The sequence below is a fragment of the Chlorocebus sabaeus genome, chromosome 24 (genome assembly GCF_047675955.1).
Source record: "Chlorocebus sabaeus isolate Y175 chromosome 24, mChlSab1.0.hap1, whole genome shotgun sequence".
NCBI lineage: Eukaryota > Metazoa > Chordata > Mammalia > Primates > Cercopithecidae > Chlorocebus > Chlorocebus sabaeus.
Window position 1 is genome coordinate 45,475,621 of NC_132927.1, and position 27,786 is coordinate 45,503,406.

The 27,786-nt window shown below is 39.8% G+C and overlaps 1 protein-coding gene and 1 pseudogene across 5 annotated transcripts in view; one reads left to right on the forward strand and one right to left on the reverse strand.

Annotated features, from left to right (window-relative positions):
• Positions 1–27,786, reverse strand: part of DCAF5 (DDB1 and CUL4 associated factor 5) — a 108,902-nt gene that overhangs the window by 26,840 nt on the left and 54,276 nt on the right. For 4 of the 5 annotated variants that reach the window (XM_007987100.3, XM_007987098.3, XM_007987102.3 and 1 more), the window contains exons 6-7: positions 17,783–17,996; positions 1,496–1,562 (exon numbers count right to left, since the gene is read on the reverse strand). In XM_007987100.3, the coding sequence (XP_007985291.2) occupies positions 1,496–1,562; positions 17,783–17,996 (281 nt within the window). Of the gene's footprint in view, positions 1–1,495; positions 1,563–15,305; positions 17,255–17,782; positions 17,997–27,786 lie in introns of those variants that run through there. The other variant, XM_007987103.3, reaches the window with a different exon arrangement.
• Positions 9,378–11,481, forward strand: LOC103229240 (ATP-dependent RNA helicase DDX18 pseudogene; annotated as a pseudogene).

The following is a 27,786-nucleotide window of genomic DNA, read 5'->3' on the forward strand; positions in this document are numbered from 1 at the left end:
TCTCAACGAATCAAGCTAGGATTTACAGGGGTGAGAGACTTGTATCTACAACCACCTCAAGTGCTAGAACTTCACTTTTTGTTCAGGTAGACTACTGACTGTTCCATTTGCTTGTGCTTAAAAGGTAAGCTGTTTCACTCATGCTTTCTAAATTCTAGAAGGGAAAAAGCCCTTTTGCAACTTGTTTAGTAACTAGACCGCAGCAAATGTTGAGTTATGCCAAAAGTGGGCCTCAACAGGTTTTGAAAGGCAGATATTTGGTAAGAATATTGTTAATTCAGCAACAGCCAAGAAGTTCCCTAAACTCTGCGCACTACTATAGACATGTTTTGTGTAATATACTGGGCATAGTCCTCTAATTTTCCTAAAGGCCATTTTTCAGCTTAATGTCATGTATCACCTGGAACAGATGGCTATATTGAGCTGTTTGAGTATTAAAAACAGACATTTTTCTACCATTAGGTAACACTCATTGAGCACATGAAGACACTATTATCAAGAATGAAGATTAAGAAACAAACCATCCTAAGAAAAAAAAGGTAAAAAAAAGAAAAAAACAGTAAGTAAAAAGAACGAAGAGGTATGATCCACACTTTTGAAAGCTCAGATGGCTTAAATACAAATTTATGGAAAGCTGTAGGCTTTTTTCAGAATACAACTACAAAAAAATGTAGAAATATTTCTTCCTAATTTCTCTGACACCCTGGGTCAACAAAGCCCCAGGGAACATACCTGTCCATCAACAGAGAAAGCCTCCCTTTAGTTAACATGACCAGGGAAGACAAAGGAAAGAAAGAGCCTTACCAACTGTTTGTAGAGTAATAAGCAAGAATATGAAGATGGGTAATAAAAGCAAAGCACGTAAAAGCAAGACAAAAACATTCCAGGTGTGGGCTGGGCGTGGCGGCTCACGCCTGTAATTCCAACACTTTGGGAGGCTGAGGAGGGGAGATGATCTGAGGTCAGGAGTTCGAGACCAGCCTGGCCAACATGGTGAAACCCTGTTTCTACTAAAAATACAAAAAATTAGCCAGTGTGGTGGCGTGCGCCTGTAATCCCAGCTGCTCAGGAGGCTGAGGCAGGAGAATCACTTGAACCTGGGAGGCAGAGGTTGCAGTGAGCCGAGATACCACCAATGCACTCCAGCTTGGGCAACAAGAGAGAAACTCCATCTCAAAAAAAAAAAAAAAAAAATCCAGGTTTGAAATAGGAGGAGATTGGAAATAAAGGACATAAAGGAGATCTATGAAGTCTGAAGAAAGGTTCTTAGGAGGAAAAAAAAATCTAAGCATTATTTATGTCAGATAAAGCTATGTCTGAGGGATATAGTTTAATCTGGTTTATAATTTTTATTTTTAAATTTCCTTTGGTCACAGCTTATGTCAGAAGAGAAGTGTTGTCCTCTACTGCTAAAGATCTGTCCCCTCAGGGCACAGCATACCAAAGGTCAACAGAGCCAGCAATAGCAGTATGTTCATGTGACGGATATACTCACCTGCTTCTGGATCTGCAGGAATTCTCCACATGTACAGGTTGAAGTCATCAGAGCCTGAAAGGATATACTGTTGGAACAAAAAAATATATAGATAACATTATATATTATAACATAGAATAAATACAATATATACTAATAAACATATTAATTTTTTTTGAGATGGAGTCTTGCTCTGTTGTCCAGACTGGAATGCAGTGGTGCAATCTCAGCTCACTGCAACCTCTGACTCCTGGGCTCAAGTGATTCTCCTGCCTCAACCGCCTGAGTAGCTGGGACTACAGGTGCGTGCCACCATGCCCAGCTAATTTTTTGTATTTTTCAGTAAAGATGGGGTTTCACCATGTTGGCCAGGCTGGTCTCAAACTCCTGACCTCAGATGATCCCCCCCTCAGCCTCCCAAAGTGCTGGGATTACAGGTGTGAGTCACTACAATTGGCTTAAACATATTGATTTTTAATATATCTATCTGTACAGAGATTTCCTTTAAATAAACAACATAAATGGGCATATATTTATAAGGCACCACACAGTAAACACCCTCTTAAAAATACCTGCAAATCAAAAGGCATGTTAGCTAAACTCAGCAACAACAAAAAAATGACCTAATTCAAAAAGGTGCAAATTAGACAATTCTCCAAAGAAATATACAAATGGCTAGTAAGTACATGAAAAGATGCTCAACATCACTAATAATTAGAAAAATGCAAATCAAAACCACAATGAAATACTATTTCACACCCATTAGGATGACTATTACCAAAAAAAAAAAAAAAAAAAGACAAGTATTGGCAAGGATGTGGAGAAAGTGGGAACTCTTGTGCATTGCTGGTGGGAATGAGTAAGTGCAGCTACTGTAGAAAACAATATGGCAATTCCTCAACAAGTTAAATATAGAACTACCATACGATGCAGCAATTACAATCCTAGGTATATATCCAAGAATTGAAAGCCGGGACTCTAAGAGATATCTGTATACCCATTTTCATAGCAGCATTATTCGTAATAGCCAAAAGGTGGAAACAACCCAAGGGTCTACTGACAGACGAATGGATAAACAAAATGTGGTAATACATACAATAGAATATTATTCAGCCTTTAAAAGGAAGGACATTTTGACACATGCTACAACAGCAATAAACCATGACATCATACTAAATGAAATAAGGCAGAAACAAAAAGACAGATACTGTATGACTCCACTTATATGAGGCACTGAGAGTAGTAAAATTCACAGAAAGAGCAAGTGGTTGCCAGGGGCTGGGAGGAGGGAGAATAAAGAGTTATTGTTTGTTGGGGAGTTTCAGTCTGGGATGATGAAGAAGTTCTGAAGGTGGATAGTGGTGATGGCTGCACAGCAACGTGATTGTACTTAATGCCACTGAACTGTGGATTTCTAAAGGGTTAAAATGGTAAATCTCATGTTATGTATATTTTACCACAATTTAAAAAAAATTTTAATGCAGAATGTAAAAACTAAGAGCTTCCCAGAGATCTTTTACATAAGGCCAAGTATCCTGAACTTCTCTACTGCCAGCTGATACCTTTGAGCAGGAAGCCATCACCAACATAGCCATGAATTAGTGCCTGAGCATAAGCAGTGGTCTTTTATGTGGCAGCTCCAAACTGCTTGATCTCAAAAAGGACACTGTACCAGATCTACTCTAATGTGAACTCATAAAAGCATTCTCTAACATTGTCTAATAGCAACCAGAGAGTAATTCTGAGAGTTCATTTATTTCCAAAGATTAACATAAGTGTTTTACTTTAAGTTGAGGTCAGCATTACTTCTTCCTGTCTTTTGCCCCCATCTGCTCATTTCCCTGAAAAAGAAAGGCCTACTGTTTTCCTTTTGTGTGTGTGTGTGTGTATGTGACAGCGTCTTGCTGTGCTGCCCATGCTAGAGTGCAGTGGCATGATCATGGCTCACTGCAATCTCCACTTCCTGGGCTCAAGTGATCCTCCCGCCTCAGCCTCCCCAGTAGATGGATAACAGGCACGCACCATGACACGTAGCCTATTTATTCATTTATTTATTTATGAGACAGGGTCTCGCTCTGTCACCCAGGCTGGAGTGCAGTGGCACAATCATTGCTCATTGCAGCCTCGACCTCCTAGGCTCAAATGATTGTCCTGCCTTAGCCTCCTGAGTAGATGGGACTACAGGCAGGCACCACCACACCCAGCTAATATTTTGTGGAGACAGGGGTCTCACTTTCATTGCCCAGGCTGGTCTCAAACTTCTGGGCTCAACTGATCCTCCTGCCTCAGCCTCCCAATGTGTCGGGATTATAGGCATAGGCTACAGTGCTTGGCCAGGTCTAGAGTTTTCTAAAGAAAATGTCATACTTGAAAACGACATCGAACAATCCCCAAAAAGTATAAGTCCAACATACATACAACCTCCTGCCTAACATAAATTACTAAATACTGTGCAATCATTTAAAATCAATTTTCTAGCCTTCAAAACACTTGTAGGAACATGAGAAAAAAGGCAAAGACAGGTAGGTTTAAAGATGAAGAAAATGCTGTCTATAGGGATTAGGTAATAAGGGCACAGTGGAAAAAGCAGTAGGCTCAGTTTTTTTATCTGCAAAATGAGAGAACTGGACTGGTGGCTCTGTGAGGCTCATTTAATTCTAGGATTCTATGATTACTCTGTGAAGGAATGTTGGAAGCTGGATTAGACCCAAAAAATCCCTAAGCTGCCAGCCCAAGTGATGTGATAAGTCACTCCACAAACATGCTCAAGACAAGGAAACTCATAAGGCTCATCTTGTTAAACTTTAATTTAAAAGTTTCCTAAACAACAACAACAACGAAAAAACATGATTTAAAAAATGGGCCAAGGACTTGAATAGACATTTCTCCAAAGAAGTAGAACATGGCCATATACAAATGGCCAATAAGCACATGAAAAGATGTTCAACATCACCGATCATTAGGGAAATGCAAATCAAAACAATGAGATACCACCTCATACCCATTAGAATGGTTACTATCAAAAACAAAACAAAAACCCACAAAATAATTCCCCTCAGAATTAAAGATAGAATTATCATATGATTCAGCAATTCCAATTCTGGGTATACATCCAAAAGTACTGAAAACAAGATTAGAGATACTTGCAACCTATGTTCATAGCAGCACTGTTTACAATGGCCAAGAGGTGGAATCATCCCCTGTGTGTCCATCAACATCATTCAGCCTTAACAAGGAAGGATATTCAGACACATGCTACAACATGGATCAACTCTGAGGATATCACATCATGCTAACCGAAATAAGCCAGTCACAAAAAGACAAATACTATATGATCCTACTACAGTAGTCATGAAAATTCAGACACAAAGTAGAATGGTAGTTGACAGGGCCTAGTGGGAGGGGAAATGGGGAGTTGATGTTTAGTGGGCACAGAGTTTCAGTTTGAGATGAAGAAGAAGTTCTAGAGATGGATGGTGGTGATGGTTACACAACAATGTAAATGTATATATTTAATGTACACTTTTTTTTTTTGAGACAGAGTTTCTGCTGCCCAGGCTGGAGTACAGTGGTGCAACCTCAGCTCACTGCAACCTTCACCTCCCGGATTCAAGCGATTCTCATGCCTCAGCCTCCCCAGCAGCTGGGACTACAGGCAGGCGCCACCATTTCCTGTTACCTGTTACGTGTTTAAAAGAGGCTATGAACTTCATGTGGAATTCCTGCTACCCTGTCCCCCATACCACTGCAAACTAAACAAACAAAAAATAATATTTAAAAAGATTGAGCCCAGTGGGCTTATCAGGGGTTTTACTATTTCATTGTGAAGCATCAGCACTTTCCTATTTGTTCAGCTATTCACCAGGACAAAGCTATGAGAAGGGAAAACGGGATTCCCAGACAGAATGCTGACTCAGAAGACTGCCTTAGAAGGAAGAAAACTCTTCCAGAGTTAAGGCCTGTTGGGTTTAATATGACAGCTCCTAAAATATGCAGAAAACGCATAAAATGTACAGGCTTCCTCTTAGGGATAAAGGCAACTCCTGACCTCTCTTCCTCTTGGAATTGTTCTTCCACCCACCACAAGAGAACAGCTCGGGATGATTTTTAAGGGGGCGCGTCTTGCCTCACTGCCATCTAGTGAGGGCATTTAAGTGTTCACACACTCTGGAATCACAAAACTGTCCTGCGGAATTCATTATGGCATTTCACGGTTGTCTGTTGGATGCCTTCTAGCATTAAAAGTTGGCTGCCTGGGTACTGCTGACTATAAGGATAGAAATAAAAGTGAGGTCATTCCTTTATTCATTAAACAAATATTTATTGAATGTCTAATACATGTTAGGCATTGTTCCAGGGAAGGGAAGGCAGAGTTGATCAAAAGAGACCCTGTTCCTGTCTCATGAAGCTTACATTCTATTGATGGGAGGGGGAAAATATTATAGACATAAATAATATGGGGAGAGCAAAAAAAGTTAAACAACAAAAAAAAATATAATGTATCCAGTGGTGACAAGTATTATAGAGAAAAATTAAACAGCAGGTTAGCGCATATAGAGGGTGCTGGGGGTTGGCATGTTAGTTTCCGTTTTACAGAGGGTGGTCACAGAAGGCCTCTTTGATAAAATGGTATTTTGAATAGAGCCTTGAAGGAAATGAGGGAGCAAGTTATGTGAATATCTAGGAGAAGAGTATTCCAGGAGAGCGGACAGAGTTCTGGCTATTTTAAAATATAAGGTAGTCATTAAGAGCTCTTTTGTCTTTTTTTTTTTTAAGTTTTGTGGAAATAAAGATTATTTCAAGTGAGCTGGGTACAGAGATACATTTACTATCATAAGAGCAGCTAGAAACATTCCTGTCTTCTAAAGCTATGTTGAAAGGGTCATTCCCTCCCGGACTCAGGCTGGCTAGGGCCACCGAGTGGGGCCTTGCTGATGGTTAGTGCTTAAAAGGATCACCAGGACACTGCAGGTCTAGGTGGGCCATCTTACAAATATTTGCTGAAGGATACAAGGAAATATAAGCAAGAAAACAAAGATCAAACAGTGCCCATGGTACTGTTTCACTACCAAAAGAAACAAACCCAAAGTACTTCATTATATTAAAACTTAAGAAACACAGTAATTATTTCAATTAACCAGAAAACTGGACTTCACCTCAAGAGGTGAAATTGGAGGCATAGGTTTTTCTCTCTGTCTTTTCTTTATCTTGATGATCTAATTTCAAACAGTACCTGCTCATTCTCACCCAGGAAATCTGGTGTTTGGGGTCTGAAGCTGACCTGGAGTAAAGTGCTTCTGGCCTAGATAACAGAAAGGCTCAGCAGCAGAGCCTATATAAATAGGCAAGCTATAGAAACTTAATAGAAAAATTGGTTACCCCAAATTCCTATGTTTCATATTTTTTATGACTTCACAACCAACGTTCATATTTCATACACTACTGTGAAAAAAACTAAAAATTACTATTCAACTTTGGAAAGGCAAAAACTAAATAAGGTGATAAGAAGTTTGTGGCCAAATGGGGACATGAATATGAAGAATTCATTGCCTTCTCTAAGTTTTTTTTTTAACATCATTCTAAACATTGAGAGGGAAACCACAAATTAAAAACTCACTTCATATTCTGCTTCTGTGCTTAAAAAAAAAAAAAAAAAAAAGGCAATAACAAATGTAAGAGGAAAAAATAAATAATAAGATTTAAAAGAATATAAGAGAAAATAAAAAACAAAAAAACGAAACTCACTTCACAGAGCCTTTTATCTTATATTCTATTAAGAACAGGGCGGGGCTCCAAGAGGAAGAAAGAATGTTTTAGATACTTCATTATCTAGGCAATAAAGTCTCCATTTCCCAAAACACCCTGAGTTGAGGGGGAAGTAGGAGATCCATAGACTACAATTAGATCGGAGTGGAAGATATACTTAATTTTTGTTTGGTTTTGTGGGTAAGGTGGGAAATATCAATGCTAAAATGAACGTGAGTTGTTGTGTGGACACACATTATCCCTAATCCTTCCCAGCTGGCCACAAAGGTTAAAAGTTGGCCACATTCTGATTCACCTCACTTTTCATTCATTCTGTGGTCCAAGAGGGCAAGCTATTTACCGATCTGAATGTTTACTGATCTAGACATTTTAAGTAGGGTTAACCTGAGGCCAGTGCATGGTGGGGTTTCATCCAATCCACTGTCAGTATGGAGATACTAACTTGCTCAAGCATAGGAACAGATCAACAACTCCCTCTCAACAGATTTCAGGAAGGAACCACCATCATGACCACCACCAAGAACAACATTGAAAAAGATTACTGATTGGTATCTGTCACTGTCTCACTGACCCAAATGTCCTCTGTCAATCCATTGACCTTTATAGAAAATGTGTGTGTGTGTGTATTTGTGTGTAGGTGTGTGTTTGTGGTGCATGCTTACACAGGATTTGATCTTCTCCAACATCTGTTGATGACGAAGGAAACATATCAATCAGTTACTATTCATTGAGTACTGATCAATTTACCCAGTTCTCTCCAAAGGCTCCTTCCATAGTAATTAATTATTCTCCAGTAAATGGCATGCCTGTCTAATTAGCTGTATTGACTAGGACAGAAAAACCAGATGGCTCGCTAGCCTGGATCAGTAACATCACAGAGACTGCTATTTAAATTTAAATCAAACATAGTTCTTATTTTCCCCTGACCTTCTGTCAGAAGGGGAAAAACAATGTGATTGAAAACTCTGTGATATGCTCTCTAGATGACTATTTCCAGAAAAAGGTTTGCTAATTGGCATATAATATACCTTTGATCATACCATTTATAACCAGTGCTTGCCACAAATACAAAGCAATCAGAGCAAATTTTCTTTGGAAATGGGCAAAGCCATAGATTTATTTTATTTGTGGTAAGAGAAATTTCATTGCCTCCCAATAAAAGCATACAAATATGCATACCCATAAGCCTAACACTATTTTTGCATGTGAAGTTAGTTACATTATTCTTGCTGCTTTGAGCCATTTGCCATTTCAGCTCCATTAGGCTTCTGGAATCTTTCAGTTTATTAAAATAACCAACCTTTATGGGTTCTGTGTAGAAAAAATTCAATTAATAAAGGAATATTCCATAAAGGCAGCCAATAACAGTCAAATAATCAACAGAAAAGGAAAAAAATGCTGTAAATTACCAACAGGTGGTTATAACAAAGTGGCCAGAAACATGAATCTTTATCTGGCCAACCATTTTGGAAACCTGAGCAAGATGAGGGGCCATTAACCATTAGCCCCATTCCATGGGCTTCAGTTTTTGTATGTGAGGACTGGGGAGTGAGGAGATAGTAGCACTCACTTCAGTCCATATATGAGTATTTATACTCTTCATTCAAGAAAAGGTGTCCCAGCATTCTGAGGAAGTAACATTATTTTCTTTTTTCTCCAAAGCTTGAAGATACCTCAAAAAGAGGCAAAGCTCTTCTACTAAAAGTAAAATCTCTAAGGAGGATGAGACAGGTTATACTCTGTTCCTTTTCATTAACATCTACCAAGGATTTCCTAGTGGGGCCCAGACTCTTAGCCAGGAGCCATGCATTAAAGAACTGCCATGTCCTGTCACCAGATCACATCAATTCCACTTGTTCCTAAGAAGAATCCAGGTGACCTTGTGTTCCTGAACGATTATAAACCAGACCATACCTAGCAGGCCTCACATACTCCAAAACCTTTTAAGCTTCTAAGTTCTGAAGTTGCATCAGTAAACGGACTAAAAGACAACATAACCCAAAGGTAAAATCTTAATCCAGGATTGATAATACCTGAGCCTCTAGGTTTCAAGAGTTCCATAAACACTTTATTATTATATGGAAAACAATGTAGATGTGTACATTTTTCAGAGATGACTGTTTATAGTTTTTAGAGTTTCAAAAAGGTACAGGATTCAAAAAGAGTTATAAATGGCTGATTTAATAAAGTTGTAGTCTGGAACTGAGTAGCTGTACTGTGTAGCACCATGGTCTAGACACTACTTGGACAGCATGTCTCACCTGCCGATGAAACTCCTACGCAAGAAGATTGAGAAGCGGAACTTCAAATTGCGGCAGCGGAACCTAAAGTTTCAGGGGGCCTCAAATCTGACCCTGTCAGAAACTCAAAATAGAGATGTGTCTGAAGAAACAATGGGAGGCGGAAAGGTTAAAAAATCAAAACATTCTGTGAACGTGGGCTTATCAGATGCTCAAAATGGAGACGTGTCTCAAGAAGCAGTGGAAAATATAAAAGTTAAAACATCTCCCCTGAAATCCACTGTATTAACCAATGGATAAGCAGCAATGCAGTCTCCTAATTCAGAATCAAAAAAGAAAAAGAGAAAAATGGTGAATGATGCTGGACCTGATACAAAAAAAGCAAAAACTGAAAACAAAGGGGAATCTGAAGAAGAAAGTGCCAAGACTCCTAAAGAAACAGAAAATAATGTGGAGAAGCCAGATAATGATGAAGATGACAGTGAGGTGCCCAGTCTGCCCCTGGGACTGACAGGAGCTTTTGAGGATACTTCATTTGCTTCTCTATGTAATCTTGTCAATGAAAATACTCTGAAGGCAATAAAAGAAATGGGTTTTACAAACATGACTGAAATTCAGCATAAAAGTATCAGACCACTTCTGGAAGGCATGGATCTTCTTGCAGCTACAAAAACCGTCAGTGGTAAACCCCCGGCTTTTCTCATCCCTGCAGCTGAACTCGTTGTTAAATTTAAGTTCATGCCCAGGAATGGAACGGGGGTCCTTATTCTCTCATCTACTAGAGAACTAGCCATGCAAACTTTTGGTGTTCTTAAGGAGCTAATGACTCACCACGTGCATACCTATGGGTTGATAATGGGTGGCAGTAACAGACCTGCTGAAACATAGAAACTTGCTAATGGGATCAACATCATTGTGGTCACACCAGGCCATCTGCTGGACCATATGCAGAATATCCCAGGGTTTATGTATAAAAATCTGAAGTGTCTGGTCATCGATGAAGCTGATCGTATCTTGGATGTTGAGTTTGAAGAGGAATTAAAGCAAATTATTAAACTTTTGCCAACACGTAGACAGACGATGCTCATTTCTGCCACCCAAACTCAAAAAGTTGAATGCCTGGCAAGGATTTCTCTGAAAAAGGAGCCATTGTATGTTGGTGTTGATAACACAGCTAATGCAACAGTGGATGGTCTTGAGCAGGGTATATGTTGTTTGTCCTTCTGAAAAGAGATTCCTTCTGCTCTTTACATTCCTTAAGAAGAACCAAAAAATATAAGCTGATGGTCTTCTTTTCATCTTGTATGTCCGTGAAATACCACTATGAGTTGCTGAACTACATTGATTTGCCCATCTTGGCCATTCATGGAAAGCAAAAGCAAAATAAGCATACAACCACATTCTTCCAGTTCTGCAATGCAGATTCGGGAACACTATTGTGTACAGATGTGACAGCAAGAGGACTGGACATTACTGAAGTCAATTGGATTGTTCAGTATGACCCTCTGGATGACCCTAAGGAATAATATTCACCATGTGGGTAGAACAGCCAGAGGCCTAAATGGGAGAGGGCATGCTTTGCTCATTTTGCACCCAGAAGAATTGGGTTTTCTTCACTACTTAAAACAATCCAAGGTTCCGTCAAGTGAATTTGACTTTTCCTGGTCTAAAATTTCTGACATTCAGTCTCAGCTTGAAAAGAACTACTTTCTTCATAAGTCAGCCCAGGAAACACATAAATCATACATACAAGCCTATGATTCCCATTCTCTGAAACAGATCTTTAATGTTAATAACTTCAATTTGCCTCAAGTTACTCTATCATTTGCTTTCAAGGTGCCTCCCTTTGCTGATCTGAATGTCAACAGCAATGAAGGCGAGCAGAAAAAGCAAGTAGGCAGTGGTGGATTTGGCTACCAGAAAACCAAGAAAGTTGAGAAGTCCAAAATCTTTAAACACATTAGCAAGAAAGTATCCAACAGTAGGCAGTTCTCTCACTGAAGATATGCCTTTCTTTCATCTTGAATACTTTGTCCTAAAATGATTCCTTTCCCCCCTTGATTTAATAGGATTTTTGTAGCCTTTAGAATTTGGACTTATCTAACAAGAGTATAAATTGACTTCAGTTGCAAGCACTGAGCACTGTTACTTCTATCAAGTTTCTCTTTTATTTTTGGGATATAAAACAGGCTTTAATTTTCTTGGTTGCCCAAGGGCAGAGTAAGGAATATCTGGTCTTTCTTGTGATGATATAATATTTTAATTTTAAATATCCCTCCCTCATACACACAAATGTATGTTACTGTTTTAATTATTTTTGTACCTTTTAAAAAAAAGTTATATTCCCTCTACCTTCTCTTTACAAAACAGAAAGTCTGCCCTCTTCCTCAAAAAAAGTTTCCTAGAACATTCACTCTCTAAACAAGACATACAAGGAATTCTTCTGCCACATTCTGTGTTCAGTTCTTCCTCACCAGATCATATCATTGCTTGATCTCTATAACACAGCGGGCAGCATGCCTATGAGCAAGAGGGTACAGTCAAAAACAAGAAACTGAGTCTAGTCCTGGTTTTGCTAACAATTCAATTTGCCGTTTCACACTACTGTTGGCCTCAGTTTCATGTGAGGATAAAACCTGTCCAATTGCACCCAAAGGTTGCTGGGAGCATTCAAATATAATAGTGGGCCGGGCGTTGTGGTTCACGCCTGTAGTCCCAGCACTTTGGGAGGCTGAGGCGGGTGGATCACTTGAGGTCAGGAGTTCGAGACCAGCCTGGCCAACATGGTGAAACCCCGTTTCTACTAAAAACACAAAAAATTAGCCAGGCGTGGTGGCGCATGCCTGTAATTCCATTTACTCCGGAGGCTGAGGCATGAGAATCGCTTGAACCTGGGAGGCGGAGGTTGCGGTGAGCCTAGATGGAGCCACTGCACTCCAGTCTGGGTGACAGAGCAAGATTCCGTCTAAAAACAAACAAACAAACAACAACAAAAAAAAATATAACAGTGGATGTGAACATGCTTTACAAGTTAAAGGGCTAAAAATATGTAAGATATAAACGGCAAGGAGATGAAAAAAAAAAAAAGAGTAGCCTAAAATCACAACAAATCAAAGGATAGAAACCAAGGGTTGAATTTCCCTCATTAAAAGTATATCTTTATCTCAGATAAAGGAGAACATATGGCATGCCAGGCCCAAAAGTGGGCTTAATCAGGGGTGCATGGAGTTATTTAAAAAAAAAAAAAAAAAAAAAGGCAAAGTTATAACTTTAGAGGGCCTCTCTGGCCTAGAGAGTACTTACTGGTGCATTCCACACCTCGGCTATACCCATATAATATCAACACAGAGAGGTTGAGTGGTGATGTAATGTCTGAGGGAGGCCATTTATCCAAGGCCGTTTTGTTGGACTCATAGGGTACAAGTCAGCTCTTTCCTCCAGGGGACGGGACAAGATGATTTCATGATCACGATTTTTGGGGCCTTGCCATCTATCAAGTTCAAAAGACCAGTATAAGAGATCCTAGTGCTCAGCTACTCCAGTGCTCAGTCGTTTCAAGAAAATCTTACTATACTTTCTCCTTTCGTGTACATCCTACTTTCAGCAAGATGTAGGGACTATTAGACCAGGCATCATATGAGACTAAAGCAAGAAATATTTTAAATGATCAAACAGTCCATTTCCAGGCAAACAAGCCTGCTAGCCTGAAAGACTTTCTTACCAGAAGCCTCAGCCATTCTACTGGACTCACAATCTAGGACAAGAGCCATTTAAGGAATTGTGAAACAGAAGGAACAAGAGCCAAGTGCTGTCTTATACGTGCATGCCAGAAAAGCCAGCAGGTAGAACACTGGCATTCTTTTTTAACCCTATTAAGAGACTGGCTCACTCAGTATGTAGAGAAGTGTATGAAGCTTAGAAGACAGAATGTACCCAGTCAGGCTTCCAGGAGAAAACAAAACAAAAATCCAAGTAGGAAGTGAAAGCAAGAACCACCTTTGGGCTCAGGCAGCCTCCAAGGAAAGGAATGTTGTTTTACTGCAAGATTCCCCACTATATTGCAAGACTAGAAGGTAGGCTTGCTTTAAAAAAATAAAATAAAATGAAATAAAATAAAAAAATGTAAGCCTTTAGTTAAGGCTAATTGCTTCTGTTGATACCCAGCCAACCTGATGTCACTATGGTCACCTGATCTGATGCTAGAAGTTATCAAACTTGAATAATTATAATACACTAGAAAGAAACAAACTATGTATTTGTAGCCAAAAGCGGGGGAAGACAGATTGTATACAGGGCTTTGAGTGCAAATCTCAAAGAGGGTACCATCTGGCAATGCTATGTGAATGTATCTATCAGAGCATCAGGCACACAGTAAATGCTCAGTAAATAAGCTCTCATAATTTAAAAGATGGAGCGAGAAAAAAGACATGAAGTTAGAAAGCCTTCGGTAGGAAGCAGGAAAAAGGAACTTGTCTCGGTGAGTTAGTGACAGTCCATGGCACTAAACATGAGAAAAAACATCTTGCTGAATGAAGCACAAAGGTTTCAAACTGGTGGATCTACAGCAGAATAGGTATGGTGTACAGATTTGTTTCATCTATACAATAAAGTATGAATTTGTTGTAATATTTTTAAACCAAGAGACCTCACATAAAAATCCTTATTTCTGTCTTCTCTTGAAAAAAATCAGAAACCCTGGCAACAATGGGCTAAAGCTATGGAGAAGTTGACCCATTTAGATGGGATGTGGGCTCTCCATAGTCCCCGCCACTCTTTAATGTTTACTCCCAGCCCAATCCACTTATTTTTTGCTGCCTGTCTTGCTCCTGTCTGCAACAAGTTGTGATCATTTGTACAGCGAAAAGGGGTCTCTACTGAGAGCCCAAAAATCTGGGTTCTAGCCCTGGTTTGCCTACAAACTTGCATGTGTTGTGACTTGTGACCTCTCTGAGACTCAGTTTACTCATCTGTAAAAGAAAAGGTTTGTACAAAATGATCTCTAATAGCTCTATAATTAGAATTCATCTACAGGGGTGGCAGTGAGCATTAGGGAGACACAAAGGAGGCCCAGATATTTCACACTTTATTCCACAAGTCTAATTTCTTGAAACATTAATTTTATTTTGAGACTAATGATAGTTTAAAAAGAAGTACACGTACTCCGAACAATATCTGGGTCCATCTGTATGGACTGAATAATCTCATAATTAAAAGCCAGATGACTGTCTCAGATAAATAGGATCTCTTACTGCTTTTCTTATCCACGTTCATTCCTATTATGGAAATTCTCAGATTCCTGTCTGGGATGGTTACCCAGCCTATGACTAAATGAAGAGTTCCAGAACACAGAGCCTCAGGCTGTGAGTGTTCTCAGAGCATACAGGAATGAGGTCAAATATAAAGCCCAATATAAGGAAAAGGCAGGCTTTGGAAATTGAAAGCAGAAAACAAGATTCTGTCTAGACTCATCAAACAATATACATGTCAGTCCTGCAGGTCATACTGTAACTGTGACAACTGCTGCCTTATCCCTGAGTGTGGAAAGTCAGAGTCTAAAAATCACCTTTGAGACATGTTCTAGTACTGGGACAGTAAGACTGACCTCTTGTTCAACACTTGAAAAAACTATAAGTTCAGCAGATTAGTTTCACTATAAATCCATTATTTAATTCATCCTCCTAATTGGATGAATTATTTAATTCATCCATCTTTCCAGGCCCCTGGAAGTTGAACAGGAAAAATCATACTTATCAATCCTGATTTACAGTTAGAGAAGACTTAGGCCCACGACGCTAAATACCACACATTGACAAAAGTATTCAAGATTTACTTCAACAAATTTTTATTGTGTTCTCACTGTGTGCCAGGATTTGGAGACAATACAATGATGAATTAGCCACATTTCTTAGTCCCTAAGGAGTCAACAAAAAAGCCAAGCATAAATCTCTGTATTTTATATACCTCTAACTATTTCGGGAATATGAACAGACTTTTAAGACTTTAACTCTGTTAACTGATCCAAAGTTAGATTCAATGACTTTGCATCTTCTTTCAAGAGAAACCACTTACCCCAGCCAAAAAGAAGTCTTATTTGTCAGAGAGAATAAAATACCCATAAACTCTTCCCACAGGACATAAGTCACAAATAATAGTCAAATCTAAATAGAGAAAAATCAAAAGCCATTCAATATTTTTATAATTATATATAAACTGAAAGGCAGAAACAATGATATATTTGATGTATATACCTAGGACTATCACAAAATACCTTCTGTGGCTCTGCCTATGACAATACCTGCCCCAATGCCTCTGAGCAAAATGGGTAATTATAATCCAGATCACAGGTTCTCAACCAGGGGCAATTTTCCCCCCAGGGGACAATGTCAGGAGACATTTTTGGTTGCCTGGAGGATAACTTAGGATGATATTACTGGCATCTAGTAGAGACAGGCTAGGGATACTGCTAACCATCTCATAATGCATAGGACAGCCCCACACAACAAAGAACTATCTAGCCAAAATGTTAACAATGATAAGGATGGGAAACCATGGTCTAGGTGCTTACATGTTGGCTAGAGGTCTTTGTTCTGGGTCTTCTAAGGTCCATGAAGACAGGCTTTGGCTGCTAAATACAACCTGAAGAAAATCACCTTTCCCTCAGCCTCTAGTTTTCGGAAATAAAGCCTAATAAACTATGAATATCATCTTCACTGCATGCTCTATTATTCAATAAAACAAGAATTACATGCATAAGAAGTTGATAAAATATGGAAAATCAACAAAAGCAAAGAAGGAGGAAGGAAAAAAGGAAGAGAGGGAGAGATGTGATTGTCATTTCCACAGCCAGACAAAGCTAAATCAACCATTCTGCATATCTGTTCTATCGTGAGTCTGATCGCCTCTAGAAACTGTTTCTTCCCACCCAAGAAACAAATTCCCTGCAGTGCCATACAGGCATATACAAATTAAGTCATTCAGGTACTGTGGCCTCCCCAAGGAGACATCACTGAGGCCACCTAGTGGTCTCCAGGATGGATCTCAGCTAAGTAGGCCCTAAGACTCCAACATGAGTATAAATTCTGAATTTGGATATTTATATAAAGAGGGGAAATCTCTAGTTCAGAAAACTTAAAGGAACATTCTCATCTATCTACACACAAGACAATTCAACAGGCATTTATTCGGTTCCTACTACATCTACTAATCCTTAAACTATGACATTAGGAAAACTCCAGCAACCCCCATCTAGGGAGAAAAATCCTAGCTTTTACTTCAAAAAGCAAGGTCTTGCCAGTTTCTCAAAGACATTTTTCTTTTATGCCTCTTTTATATTTCTTTTATGCCAAAAATAGCTCTGAAGAGGTGGGGTACAACATATAAGAATTGTTAACTCAAAATTTGACATAGTTCATTGACCCAAAGATAAGAACACTAAGCATTAGCAAGAGACTAAGGTTTTTCTTTTTCCCAATCTATACATGAAGTAGCAATAAGATTTGTTGTGCTTGAGAATAAAAAATCCTGTTTGTTTATTTGATCAACCTTTCCTTAGATTTGTCTTTCTTCGCATTTGTCTTTCCTTGGCTTGTTACCCAGACCAGCCCAACTGGTCACTGACAATTCAGAACTTCTATGGCCAAGACAGAAAGGTGCAAGAATGCCAAGTGTATTCTTAAACTGCCAGCTTTAAGTCAACATCAGCATCTCCATTCCTAGTGAGACTGAGAAAAGGCTGGAAACTCACAGCTTGGGCTCTCCATTTCCAGTTGTGATGCTGGCAGTAAAAAGAAAAAGAGTCAGCATCTGGCTCCCTCTCAAACAAAGCTGCTTACCCCATTTCATCCAACAAAAAGATGCCATCCCAAGAGGCCATTCAAGATACATGTCTTTTGGATGGTACTTAGGGTGTTTCATTCATCATTGTGTTTTATTGGTTTCTTTTTTTTAATGTCTCTCTCCCCAGCAGGCTAATTTTCCATGGATTCCCTCCTTTCTTCTAAAATGGCACATTCTTAGAATCTTAAAATCTGTTCACAAACTTGGCAGAGCTAGGTGGCTCAGAACCATATTGTGGCCAGCCTTGGTTTATGGTGTGTGCCTTGTATATACCCAGTGGCAGCCTTGATGAAGAAACTCACTATTATTAAGTCAGAACACCTCACTATTATTAAGTCAGGCACTCACTATTTCCCCTTAATTGTTTTTACCTGACATAATGCTAATGAGAAATAAAGACTAGTATAGAAAGAACAATCAGAGAGAAAAGCATGAGTATGAGATGCAGGAGGCAGACAGCACTTACCTGGTCACGATCTCCTGCAAAACAGCAGCTTTTCATGGTGCATGAATTGAAGTAACCCTGATTGTCAAACTGAAACACAGGCAGGCGGGAATGGATGTCATAGAGCACAGGGGGCAGGCGCCGCCTCAGGGCCAAGAGCTGGGTCCCGTTGCTGTTGAATCGTACACTCATGGCACTTTGGAGGGACAGGTTTCCACCATAGCGCAGGAGAGAACTGGAAGGCACAAGGCACAGAAATCAGGCAAGAGATAGACCAGACAAGAGTCTGAAAAACACATTTGCCTAGGACCTCCTGTCAAGCTTGTACAGCTGAATTTCAGCAAAAGGATATTTCTATGCAGTGGCTAGAAAAATGAGGGTAGCAACGCTTCCTTGGTTACTTTAAAACAATTTACTTCAATTGTCAGTTCTCTTTCTCAGTCTCCAAAAGATGAATTACCAGTAAATTTACAAGAAAAGGATAACAAAAACATCTTGAAAGAAGAGACATATTAAAATAATGATTTTGTTTACCCAAGCTAACTGCACAACTGAAAACATACTCATCAAGACCCTGAGAAGTGGGTTGCATCCACTCTAACTGGGTAGTCACGGACGGTGTTTAAGCAATATATTCATCCTTCATATTAGAGATACAAGAACCATCAGCAAAAACAATAGGCTGGGTACAGTGGTTCATGCCTATAATCCCAGCACTTTGGGAGTCTGAGGCAGGAGGATCACTTGAGCCCAAGAGTTTGAGACCAGCCCTGGCAACATAATGAGACTTTGTCTCTACAAAAAAATAAAAAAATTAGCCAGGCATGGTGGCATGTGCCTGTAGTCCCAGCTGCTCAGGAGGCTGAGGAGGGAGTGTCACTTGAGCCTAGGGGGCTGAAGCTGCAGTGAGCCATGGTCACGCCACTGCACTCCAGCCTGGGTGAGAGAACAAGACCCTGTCAAAAAAAAATGAACAATAGAAACTTTATTGTTTATAATGGATAATTTTTCAATCATAATCATTTTATTACTTTATTTTGAATTTTTAATCTGTTCACGGAGAATTTTTATATTCTATATAGCATGATTAGAGAATAAGTATTAAAGACAATTCTTAAATTTAAATGCAGAGCAAGGAGTGCAACAATTAGAAAAGGAAAATGACTTGTTTTCCTTACAATTCCCCACAAATTGATATGTAGCGTTAAAACATACTTTGGTTAATACATAGAACTTCATTTATCTAGCTTCACTAAAGAGTACTATGTTCTGGTTCACCTAATATTCTTCCATAGTTTCATAAGATTCACATTTTTTAAAAAGTTTCACACAGTATGGTTCTAAATAATTTCTTTTGATGACTCAGAATGTACTTTCAATATTACAGTGAACCAGGATGGCCATGAACATTAAAAAGTATATACAGTACTAACTTTTAAAGGTTGTGGGGAGTGGTAAGTGTGATCTTTCAGGCAGTCAGGATCACTATTTTATTACAGAGGGATGAATGCTCATAGTCCATGTCAAAACCAAGTTTTCTTTTGTATTTTGGGTTAATTTTTGGAGCACTGAATTACTGGCAGGAAAGTGAAGTTAAGTACATATGTTGGGGACACTGTAGAACAAGTGCCACATTAGAACTCACTCTGTCTCATGCAGACATTACTGTCATGGACAGGTAGTAGATCCCAGTAGATTTAGAGAAAAAAGTTTATAAATTCTAGAGAATCACAGACCTGAAAAGGGCCTCAAGACAACTAAATTAGAGCCTAACAGATTTATTTGAAACATTTTAAAGAAGTTTTAATCGCATTGTACCAAATGAAAAAAGAGCTATATATTACCAGAAGAAAGTTAATACTGAATGAAGATAACACATTTTCTTTTTTTGCCAAGAGAATGGTGGGGAAAATTAAGTGGACAAGAAAAGAGCTATCCTATCCTATGGGAAGGGAAGCCCTGAAACCACAGTACAGAGGCAGCTGCCAACCTAGCTTGGTCACAAAAACAGCCTGTACCAACACCAGCCCCAGCCAGTCCTGTGTCCCCCAAAGCAGTCTTCTCACCAAAGGAAGGAATGCTCTGGTACTGCAGCTATGTGTGGAAACAAGCCTTGGGCAAAACAACCTGTAATCCTTTTAGGATTGGAATGAAAGGAAAGAGGGAAGACTTAGAAAACCACTCCTAGAATTCCAGACATCAAGGAGGGGCCTGGTATCCCTGCAGGCCCCAAGTAGTAATCCCTGCAGAGAAATGCTCTTATAATGGTCCGAAACACAGACCACACTCACTCGCATACATAAAATGAATGACAGGACTGTTAGAGACCAGGCATTTCCTTTACAGGGTGCCCTGGCTGCGATAGGCATGTGGTGTTATCTAAACACTGAACTCAAAAACAATGAGAGGCTTTCAATCCAAAATCAGCATGGAGTGTGCAAATAAACCAGCATTTGTAGGACTGACTAGGAGTTGGGGGTGGAAACAAGAGTTAACAGAAAGAGACTTGGCCAGCCTCACCAGCCATAGCAGCAGGGGTTTGCAGCAGCCCAGGCATTCTTGAGAGGAAAGCTAGAGCCTCTGGCAAACACCCATTCCATCTGTTATCAGGAACTTCCTCTGCCCAGTCTAGTCAGGCCTGTAGAGGAGTCTGCCCAGGATGGCATATGGACCATCCCAACCCCACCCAAGCTCCCTGACCCACCATCTGCAGTCTGATTACACTACAGGAGTTAGGTTGTGGGCTCCAGGATAGTAACTAACTTTTCTCTTGCCTATGCTTCTGGGCAGGGAACTCTAACCTCTCACACAAAGAAAGTACAGAGGAATCTTGCTCCTAGATTGTTCAGGGGTGCTATTTAAAGAGCAGCAGCCACCAACACTGAAAACTTCATGTTTTGTCACAAAATTCCATTCCTTCCAGAGGGATGGAATGACACCTGAAATCCAGAAAGTAAGTTACATTATCATTACATTATCATACAATACCTGCTGTAATTTATCAGCAGGGGTCTGCAGCTGGCCACTCCTGGTGAGAATGATAAGGATGATTTGGTTTGCTAGAAAGGCAGAGCTTGGAAGCAGTTTGCCCTCATAGTCAAGATACAAAGATGATGTCAAAGATTCTGGCTTCAAGTGTAAGATGCATGAAAAATCATCAAGGACTTTAAAAAACGTAGATTCTCAGGATTCCCACCCCCTGCCCCCCACAATATTCTAATTCAATCTGGAAAGTGGGCCCAGGTATCTGAATTTTATCAGCAACACCAGTTAACTGTAATACAGGTGACTTTCAAACCACACTGTGAGAAACATGATTCCAGTTTGGAATTTGTGGGGTTGGGGGTGGAGAGAAAACGAGGTGGACAAAAGATAAATTATCAAAGTCAATGAAAAGCTAACCATACCATAAGTCACTTTTTCACCATGTTAGTCAGGATGGTCTCGATCTCCTGACCTCATGATCTGCCTGCCTCGGTCTCCCAAAGTGCCGGGATTACAGGTGTGAGCCACCGTGCCTGGCCTCTATTGTGTACTTTTTATTTAAGAAGTACTTGTGACCATCTAAATTGATTTCATCACCCACTGGATTATTATCATGTCTGTTTGCAGAAGGATCTCCAATTCCTTTTCAGATCGGAGTTCTATTCCTGTCCTCAACACATTCCCTGAAGAATTAATTTCTCATTTTCTCTTAAAGAAATAGGGGTGCCTCTATACAAACAAGAATGCCTCAATCCTGACTTGCTTTCTGGACACTTACCTTGATAATGAAAATGCCACTGTCTCTACTCCTTCAGAGAAGTGGCTACCAATGCATTCAAATGAGATGAGCAATATATTGCAAGAACTAGCAAAACATGTTAACAATGAGTTCAAATAAAAATATCTTTATAAGAAAAATTAATGAAATACATCTATCCCAACCTATCTTCATCCAAGGATTTGCTATAAAACACAACAAGAACAGGGTAGAAGGTGATCCAAGGTGATCCAAAAGACCCAGGGCGAAAAGCAAGAACACCTCAGAACATCAGGAAAACGTTCCTCACAAGCTCTCTCCTGCGGGGTTGGATTTTTTTTTTTTTTTTTTTAAGTCCACTCAATTGGACTTCTCTATTGCTCTGGTGGGGTAAAAAGAACATTTAAAAAAGTCCTTGACCAAGGCAAGACTTGGAACACAAGAGAAACAGGCCAAGGCTGTTTCCAGGGAAAGTGATTGAGAGTATCACTTCTAGCACAACACAGGGAATTGAAAAAGCTTCCAAGATCAGGCTCTGTGGACCTAGATTACTATAAATCCATGATTAATCCATACGGTACACCTGGCGGTGCCAACAAGATTTTCCAAAGGCCACTGGCATGAATTTCCTCATTGTTTGCATGTAAAAGTTCTATAAGACCGGTGGAATGCTTGGAGTCAAGGCACTACTGTCCTAACTCACAGACATCAGAGGTGATGTCATACCACAAGCAAAGAGGGAAAAGCAAGGTACTTTCTATGGGAGAAAGTCTCTCCCTACCACAGTTTCTGATTTAAGACAGGATGACCTATAAGGAATATGGGATGTTTTGTATTTCCTATAACACAACCCATAGAATATGATAAATCCTAGAAGATACTAGAACTAGGTAAAAAGTGAGCAAGTTCAGGGAGTCACAGTCCACACTGGTCACATTCAAGTATGTTTAGAGCCCCAATAATCCCTTAACCATTTATTTTATGTGAGTTGGAAGGGGGATGAAAAACCTGGGCTTTCTCTTTTGTTTTCCTAATGCACTCCTCAGTCCCAAGACTGAAACTTCTCTAGAGAGACCCAGAACTGTCAGACAACCAGCCTAAGAAAGACACATTGCGATCTGTGAATAAACACATTTATTTTCCCCAGAACATGATTCACTGCTAGGCTTCTCTGGCTTGATATATAGATGAATTCAGTATACTTTTTGAATCTCCAGAAATTTGACTGAAGTTGGCAGAAAAGCTTGACTAAATTTCTGTAAAGAAATCTTTATATAATCAAATGGCATATCCAGCCCTTTCAGAAGCACATATGGATGGCGGGCATTGCAGTGTTTCTAATCATCATCTTCCAGAACAGGAACGTGCCCAGAGAAGAAGCGTTCTAGAGCCCAGAACGTTTCAACTTTTTTGGCCCACAGGTTCCAAAAGCCCCACAGAACCAACCAAGATCTCAAAGTGAATTAAGAAGCAGTATAATAACAGATTTATTATCATGACTTTCCACAAAGTAAGGGACTCAACATTTCGTCATTTATCAGATGGCCTGGTTTATTCAAAACCCCTCTCTACCCAAAAGCCGGTGAAATAACGATTTTCATAAACAGCCATTTAATCTTCATCTTACGTAGTATCAGCCCTGACCTCACAGTGCATAAAACTGGGAAGAGTTCAATGAACAGTGGTTGGCAAGAAGGAAAAAAGCAAGGGGAAGGAGGGACACTGAGATGGCAGTTGCTACAGCAACAGTAACAGTGCAGAAGGAGGGAGTGGGAAGATATGCAGGTAAGCGGACAGTCTGTGATGGCAAGACAAGAAGTTGGGGTGGGTGTACTGAGTATTAGGTGACAAGGCCACAAAGCTACAGGAATGCTGAAGAGGAAAGAAGAAAAGTCTGGAAAAAATTCCTAAGCACAAGAGGGTCTAAAAACAAAAATTATGATTTGGTACTTTCTAAAAAGAACTCTTATAAAAACAATTGAAAACAAGAGAAGAGAGAAAGGTCAAGGAAAGATTCCTTCCCTCCACCTGCTGACTGATGAGACACGATTACAGGAAAACAGCTTGTTTCATACAGGAGCCACTCATTGAGAACATGTCCAAAAACCAAAATCACCTCTAGTTGGCAATAATATGAATGCCTCAGAACAATAGCTTTAAAAATTTTTTATAGTAACCTTTCATAATAAGTACATTTTATACTGTATTCTCCTACACCCACATTAATTTAGCATAAATTCATTAAACAATACTTAGCAGCTACTATATGCAATGCACTTTCTTTTTTTTTTTTTGAGACAGAGTCTTGCTCTGTCGCCCAGGCTGGAGTGCTGTGGTGCGATCTCGGCTCACTGCAAGCTCCACCTCCTGGGTTCACGCCATTCTCCTGCCTCAGCCTCCCGAGTAGCTGGGACTACAGGTGCCGGCCACCACGCCCAGATAATTGATTTGTATTTTTATTAGAGAGGGGGTTTCACTGTGTTAGTCAGGATGGTCTCGATCTCCTGACCTCGTGATCTGCCTGCCTCGGTCTCCCAAAGTGCCGGGATTACAGGTGTGAGCCACCGTGCCTGGCCTCTATTGTGTACTTTTTATTTTAAGAAGTACTTGTGACCATCTAAATTGATTTCATCACCCACTGGATTATTATCATTATTATTTTTGGAGACAGGGTCTCACTTTGTCGCCCAGGCTGGAGTGCAATGGTGCAATCTTGGCTCACTGCAAGTTCTGCCTCCTGGGTTCAAGTGACTGTCCTGCCTCAGCCTCCCAAGTAGCTGGGATAACAAGCGGCACCACCATGCCTAGCTAATTTTTGTATTTTTAGTAAAGACAGCATTTTGCCATGTTGACCAAGCTGGTCTTGAACTCTACTGACCTCAAGTGATCTGCCCGCCTCAGTCTCCCAAAGTGCTGGGATTTCAGGCATGAGCCACCACGCCTGGCCACCCACTGGATTATTGAAAGAGCTTCCTAGCTTGTCTCTGCTTTCATTTTGGCCCATGCTTCAGTTTATCCTTAACAGAGCAGGCAGAGGAGATGCTGAACCATGAATCTAATCCTATCATTCCTTTGCTGAAAACCCTCCAGTGGCTCCCCATTTCAACTAGAGTAAAAACCAAATTCCTTACAATGCCAGCAAGGCCCTAGACAATACCCCCTACCCTCATCCTTTACGTCTCTGACCCCACCTCCTAGGACCTTATTCAACTTCAACCACATGGTGCCTCTTAACTGCTCCTAGAACATGCCAGGCATGCTTCTGCTGCAGAGCTGTAGTACTTACAGATCCTGCGGCCTAGAATGTTCCTCCCTAGGTCTGAGCATGGTTCATTCATTAGCTCTTTATTCAAGTATCCTCAGTTAGGCCTTTCCTGACACCTTATGCAGAAATACAACTTCTCCAATGCTTCCTCCCTGATCCACTTCATTTTCCTCTACTGCATCAATCACCATCTTATATACCATGTATTTTCACATATTTATTTTGTTTCCTGTTTGTCTTTTCCCACTAGATGATTAGCTTTTATATCTTTTCTTTGTGTATCTCATGCTCAAACAGTGCCAGACAATAGGCATTTGATAATCAGCTGTTGAATGAACAATCTAATAGATCATAAGCAGCAGTCTGAAAAACACTGACTTAAAACATTTTTAAAATGAAACTAATAGGCCTGGTGCAGTGGCTCATGCCTGTAATCCCAGCACTTTGGGAGACTGAGGCGCACAGATCATGAGGTCAAGAGATCAAGATCATCCTGGCCAACATGGTGAAACCCAGTCTCTACTAAAAATTTAAAAAATTAGCTGGGCGTGGTGGTGCACACCTGTAGTATCAGCTACTTGGGAGGCTGAGGCAGAAGAATCACTTGAACCTGGGAGGCAGAGGTTGCAGTGAGTAGAGATTGCACCACGGCACTCCAGGCTGGCGACAGAGTGAGATTCTGTCTCAAAACAAACAAACAAACACACACACACACACACAAACTAACAAAGTAAAAACAGGCTCCATTGAGATTCACATGGCTCTTGACATTTGTCTACCCATGAAACCTGATCTTGAGAGGCAAGCAGCAGAGCAGCATAAAATCAGATAAATAGCAGGAGGCTTGGAAAGCATCTGAGTCAAAGTCCTCCTACATAGGCGCATAGGTGCAGATCTGTGGTCCACAGTGATTTGTCAATGACCATCCAGGTCTCTACATCTCACATGAAGCCATGATGCCACCATACATCCTTTAAGTGAGTTAAATTCATCCATGTGCTAATCATGTAAGGATCCAACAAGATAATTTAACAGGTAAACAAGTATATTAATTATATCTTAGACTTTAAAGCAGTTCCTGGCTGGGCATGGTGGCTCATGCCTGTAATCCCAACACTTTGGGAGGCTCAAGCAATATAACTGCTTGAGCTCAGGGGTTCGAGGCCAGCCTGGGCAACAAAGTGAAACCCTGTCTCTACAAAAAAATCATACAAAAACTAGCCGAGCATGCTGGCACATGCCTGTAGTCCCAGCTACTCAGGAGGCTGAGGTGGGAGGATCAACTGAGCCACTGCACTACAGCCTGGGTAACAGAGTAAGACACTGTCTCAAAGAATAAAATAACATTAAAAAAAAAAACAAAACCAAGTTTCTGATATTTGCAGAAAAGAAGTTCAAAAAGAAAATTAATAATTAAGCTTTAAAAGGAAGTCAATTACAAGTTAAAAGAAAGTAGATTCATCTATCATATTTCAGAGAGTGACCAGTGAATTCAGCAAGTATTAAATATATGTCCTACACAATTATGTTCAAAATAGGTAGTGATATACTGTACATGTTGATGGATATACAGATATTAATAAGAAGATATATTAACTAGACTATAGAACTTTGGTCATTTTTATTTTCCTTATAGCTTTCATTTTATTTTCCAAGTTTTTCTACAATGAATATAAACTTCTTCTATAATTAGAAGGAAATGTCTTCTCACATATACTCCCTCTTTTAAAAAGGGTCCATGGAAGAAAGCTTTGAGAAAAGTATGAGAATAGGGAATTTAGAGAGCCTCTTGATGGAAACTTCACATAATAAACTGACCCATAGGATTCTGGTACAAATGCTAAACTTGAAATTCAGTCGTTATTTTAAATCCATATAATACTAATTAAATATTAATTAAATCAAACGAAAATTTTCAAAGGATTCTGAAAATCTTAGTGTCCCTTACCACCTTCTCAATGAGGGAAAATAATATCCCTCCTTTGGTAGGTTTCTAGATACTAAACAAGCTCCCCTTGGTTAGCATTGGACATAGTCAGGTCTGAAACTACACTGTTTTATTTCTTTCTACCGATCCACCATCCCACTTCCAAAGTATCCATAAATAAATGGCAAAGTTAAGTGACCAGAATAGAAAACAGATTAAAAACACACAAGTATTTTATGCATAATCCAGAAACATTAGCAGTGTTCTTGGAAAGTCTTCTATACATGGGCAAATTCATGGGTAAAAGAAGCCAAGATTATTATTGAGAGTATACTAAGAAGTCCCTATCTAAAATATGTGACTCCCAACACATAAAACGTAAGGTCAAACCTGGAATCACAAAATAGAAAGTTCAAACTACAAAGAATTCACTGAAGGGACTATATCAAGATAGATAACCCCTGAAGAAGCAACAATTTCTTCATTAAATTTAATTTCCAAAATGTTTTCATGTATATCATACCATCTAATCCTTAAAATAAACCTATAAAATAGTGTGGGTAACATCAACCTATGTTACACTGGAGAAGACCAAGGTCCTGAGCAATTATATGACTTGGCCCTGACCACACAATCAAGCAGCCAAAATAGGAGAAGCAAGTTTTTTCTGCTTCTTGGTTCAACAAGATTTCACAGAATACGCTGTGGAGATGGATTATTCCACCCATTAAAAAGAACAGCATCAGAGCGCAAGGCATCAGGGCCAGAGGGATTCATGTAAGTCATTCACCTTACACCCTTCCCTACAATTCAGTAATTCATTTATTCATGCATACATTCATTTAAATATTTACTGAATGCCTGCTGACTATCTTAGGCACTGCGCCAGGCACATGGATGCAAAGATGTTACAGTTTCCATGAACAGTGCTGTAATAAGGAGAAGATGTGCCATGAGAAGACAGAGGCAGAATAACTGCCCTCTACTGGGGAGACAGGAGTGGCAGTAGTCACAAAAGACTTCCTGGAAGAAAAACCTGAGCTGACGCAACAGAGAGTCAAAGGATTGACTCAAATTCTTAACTGGCAAAA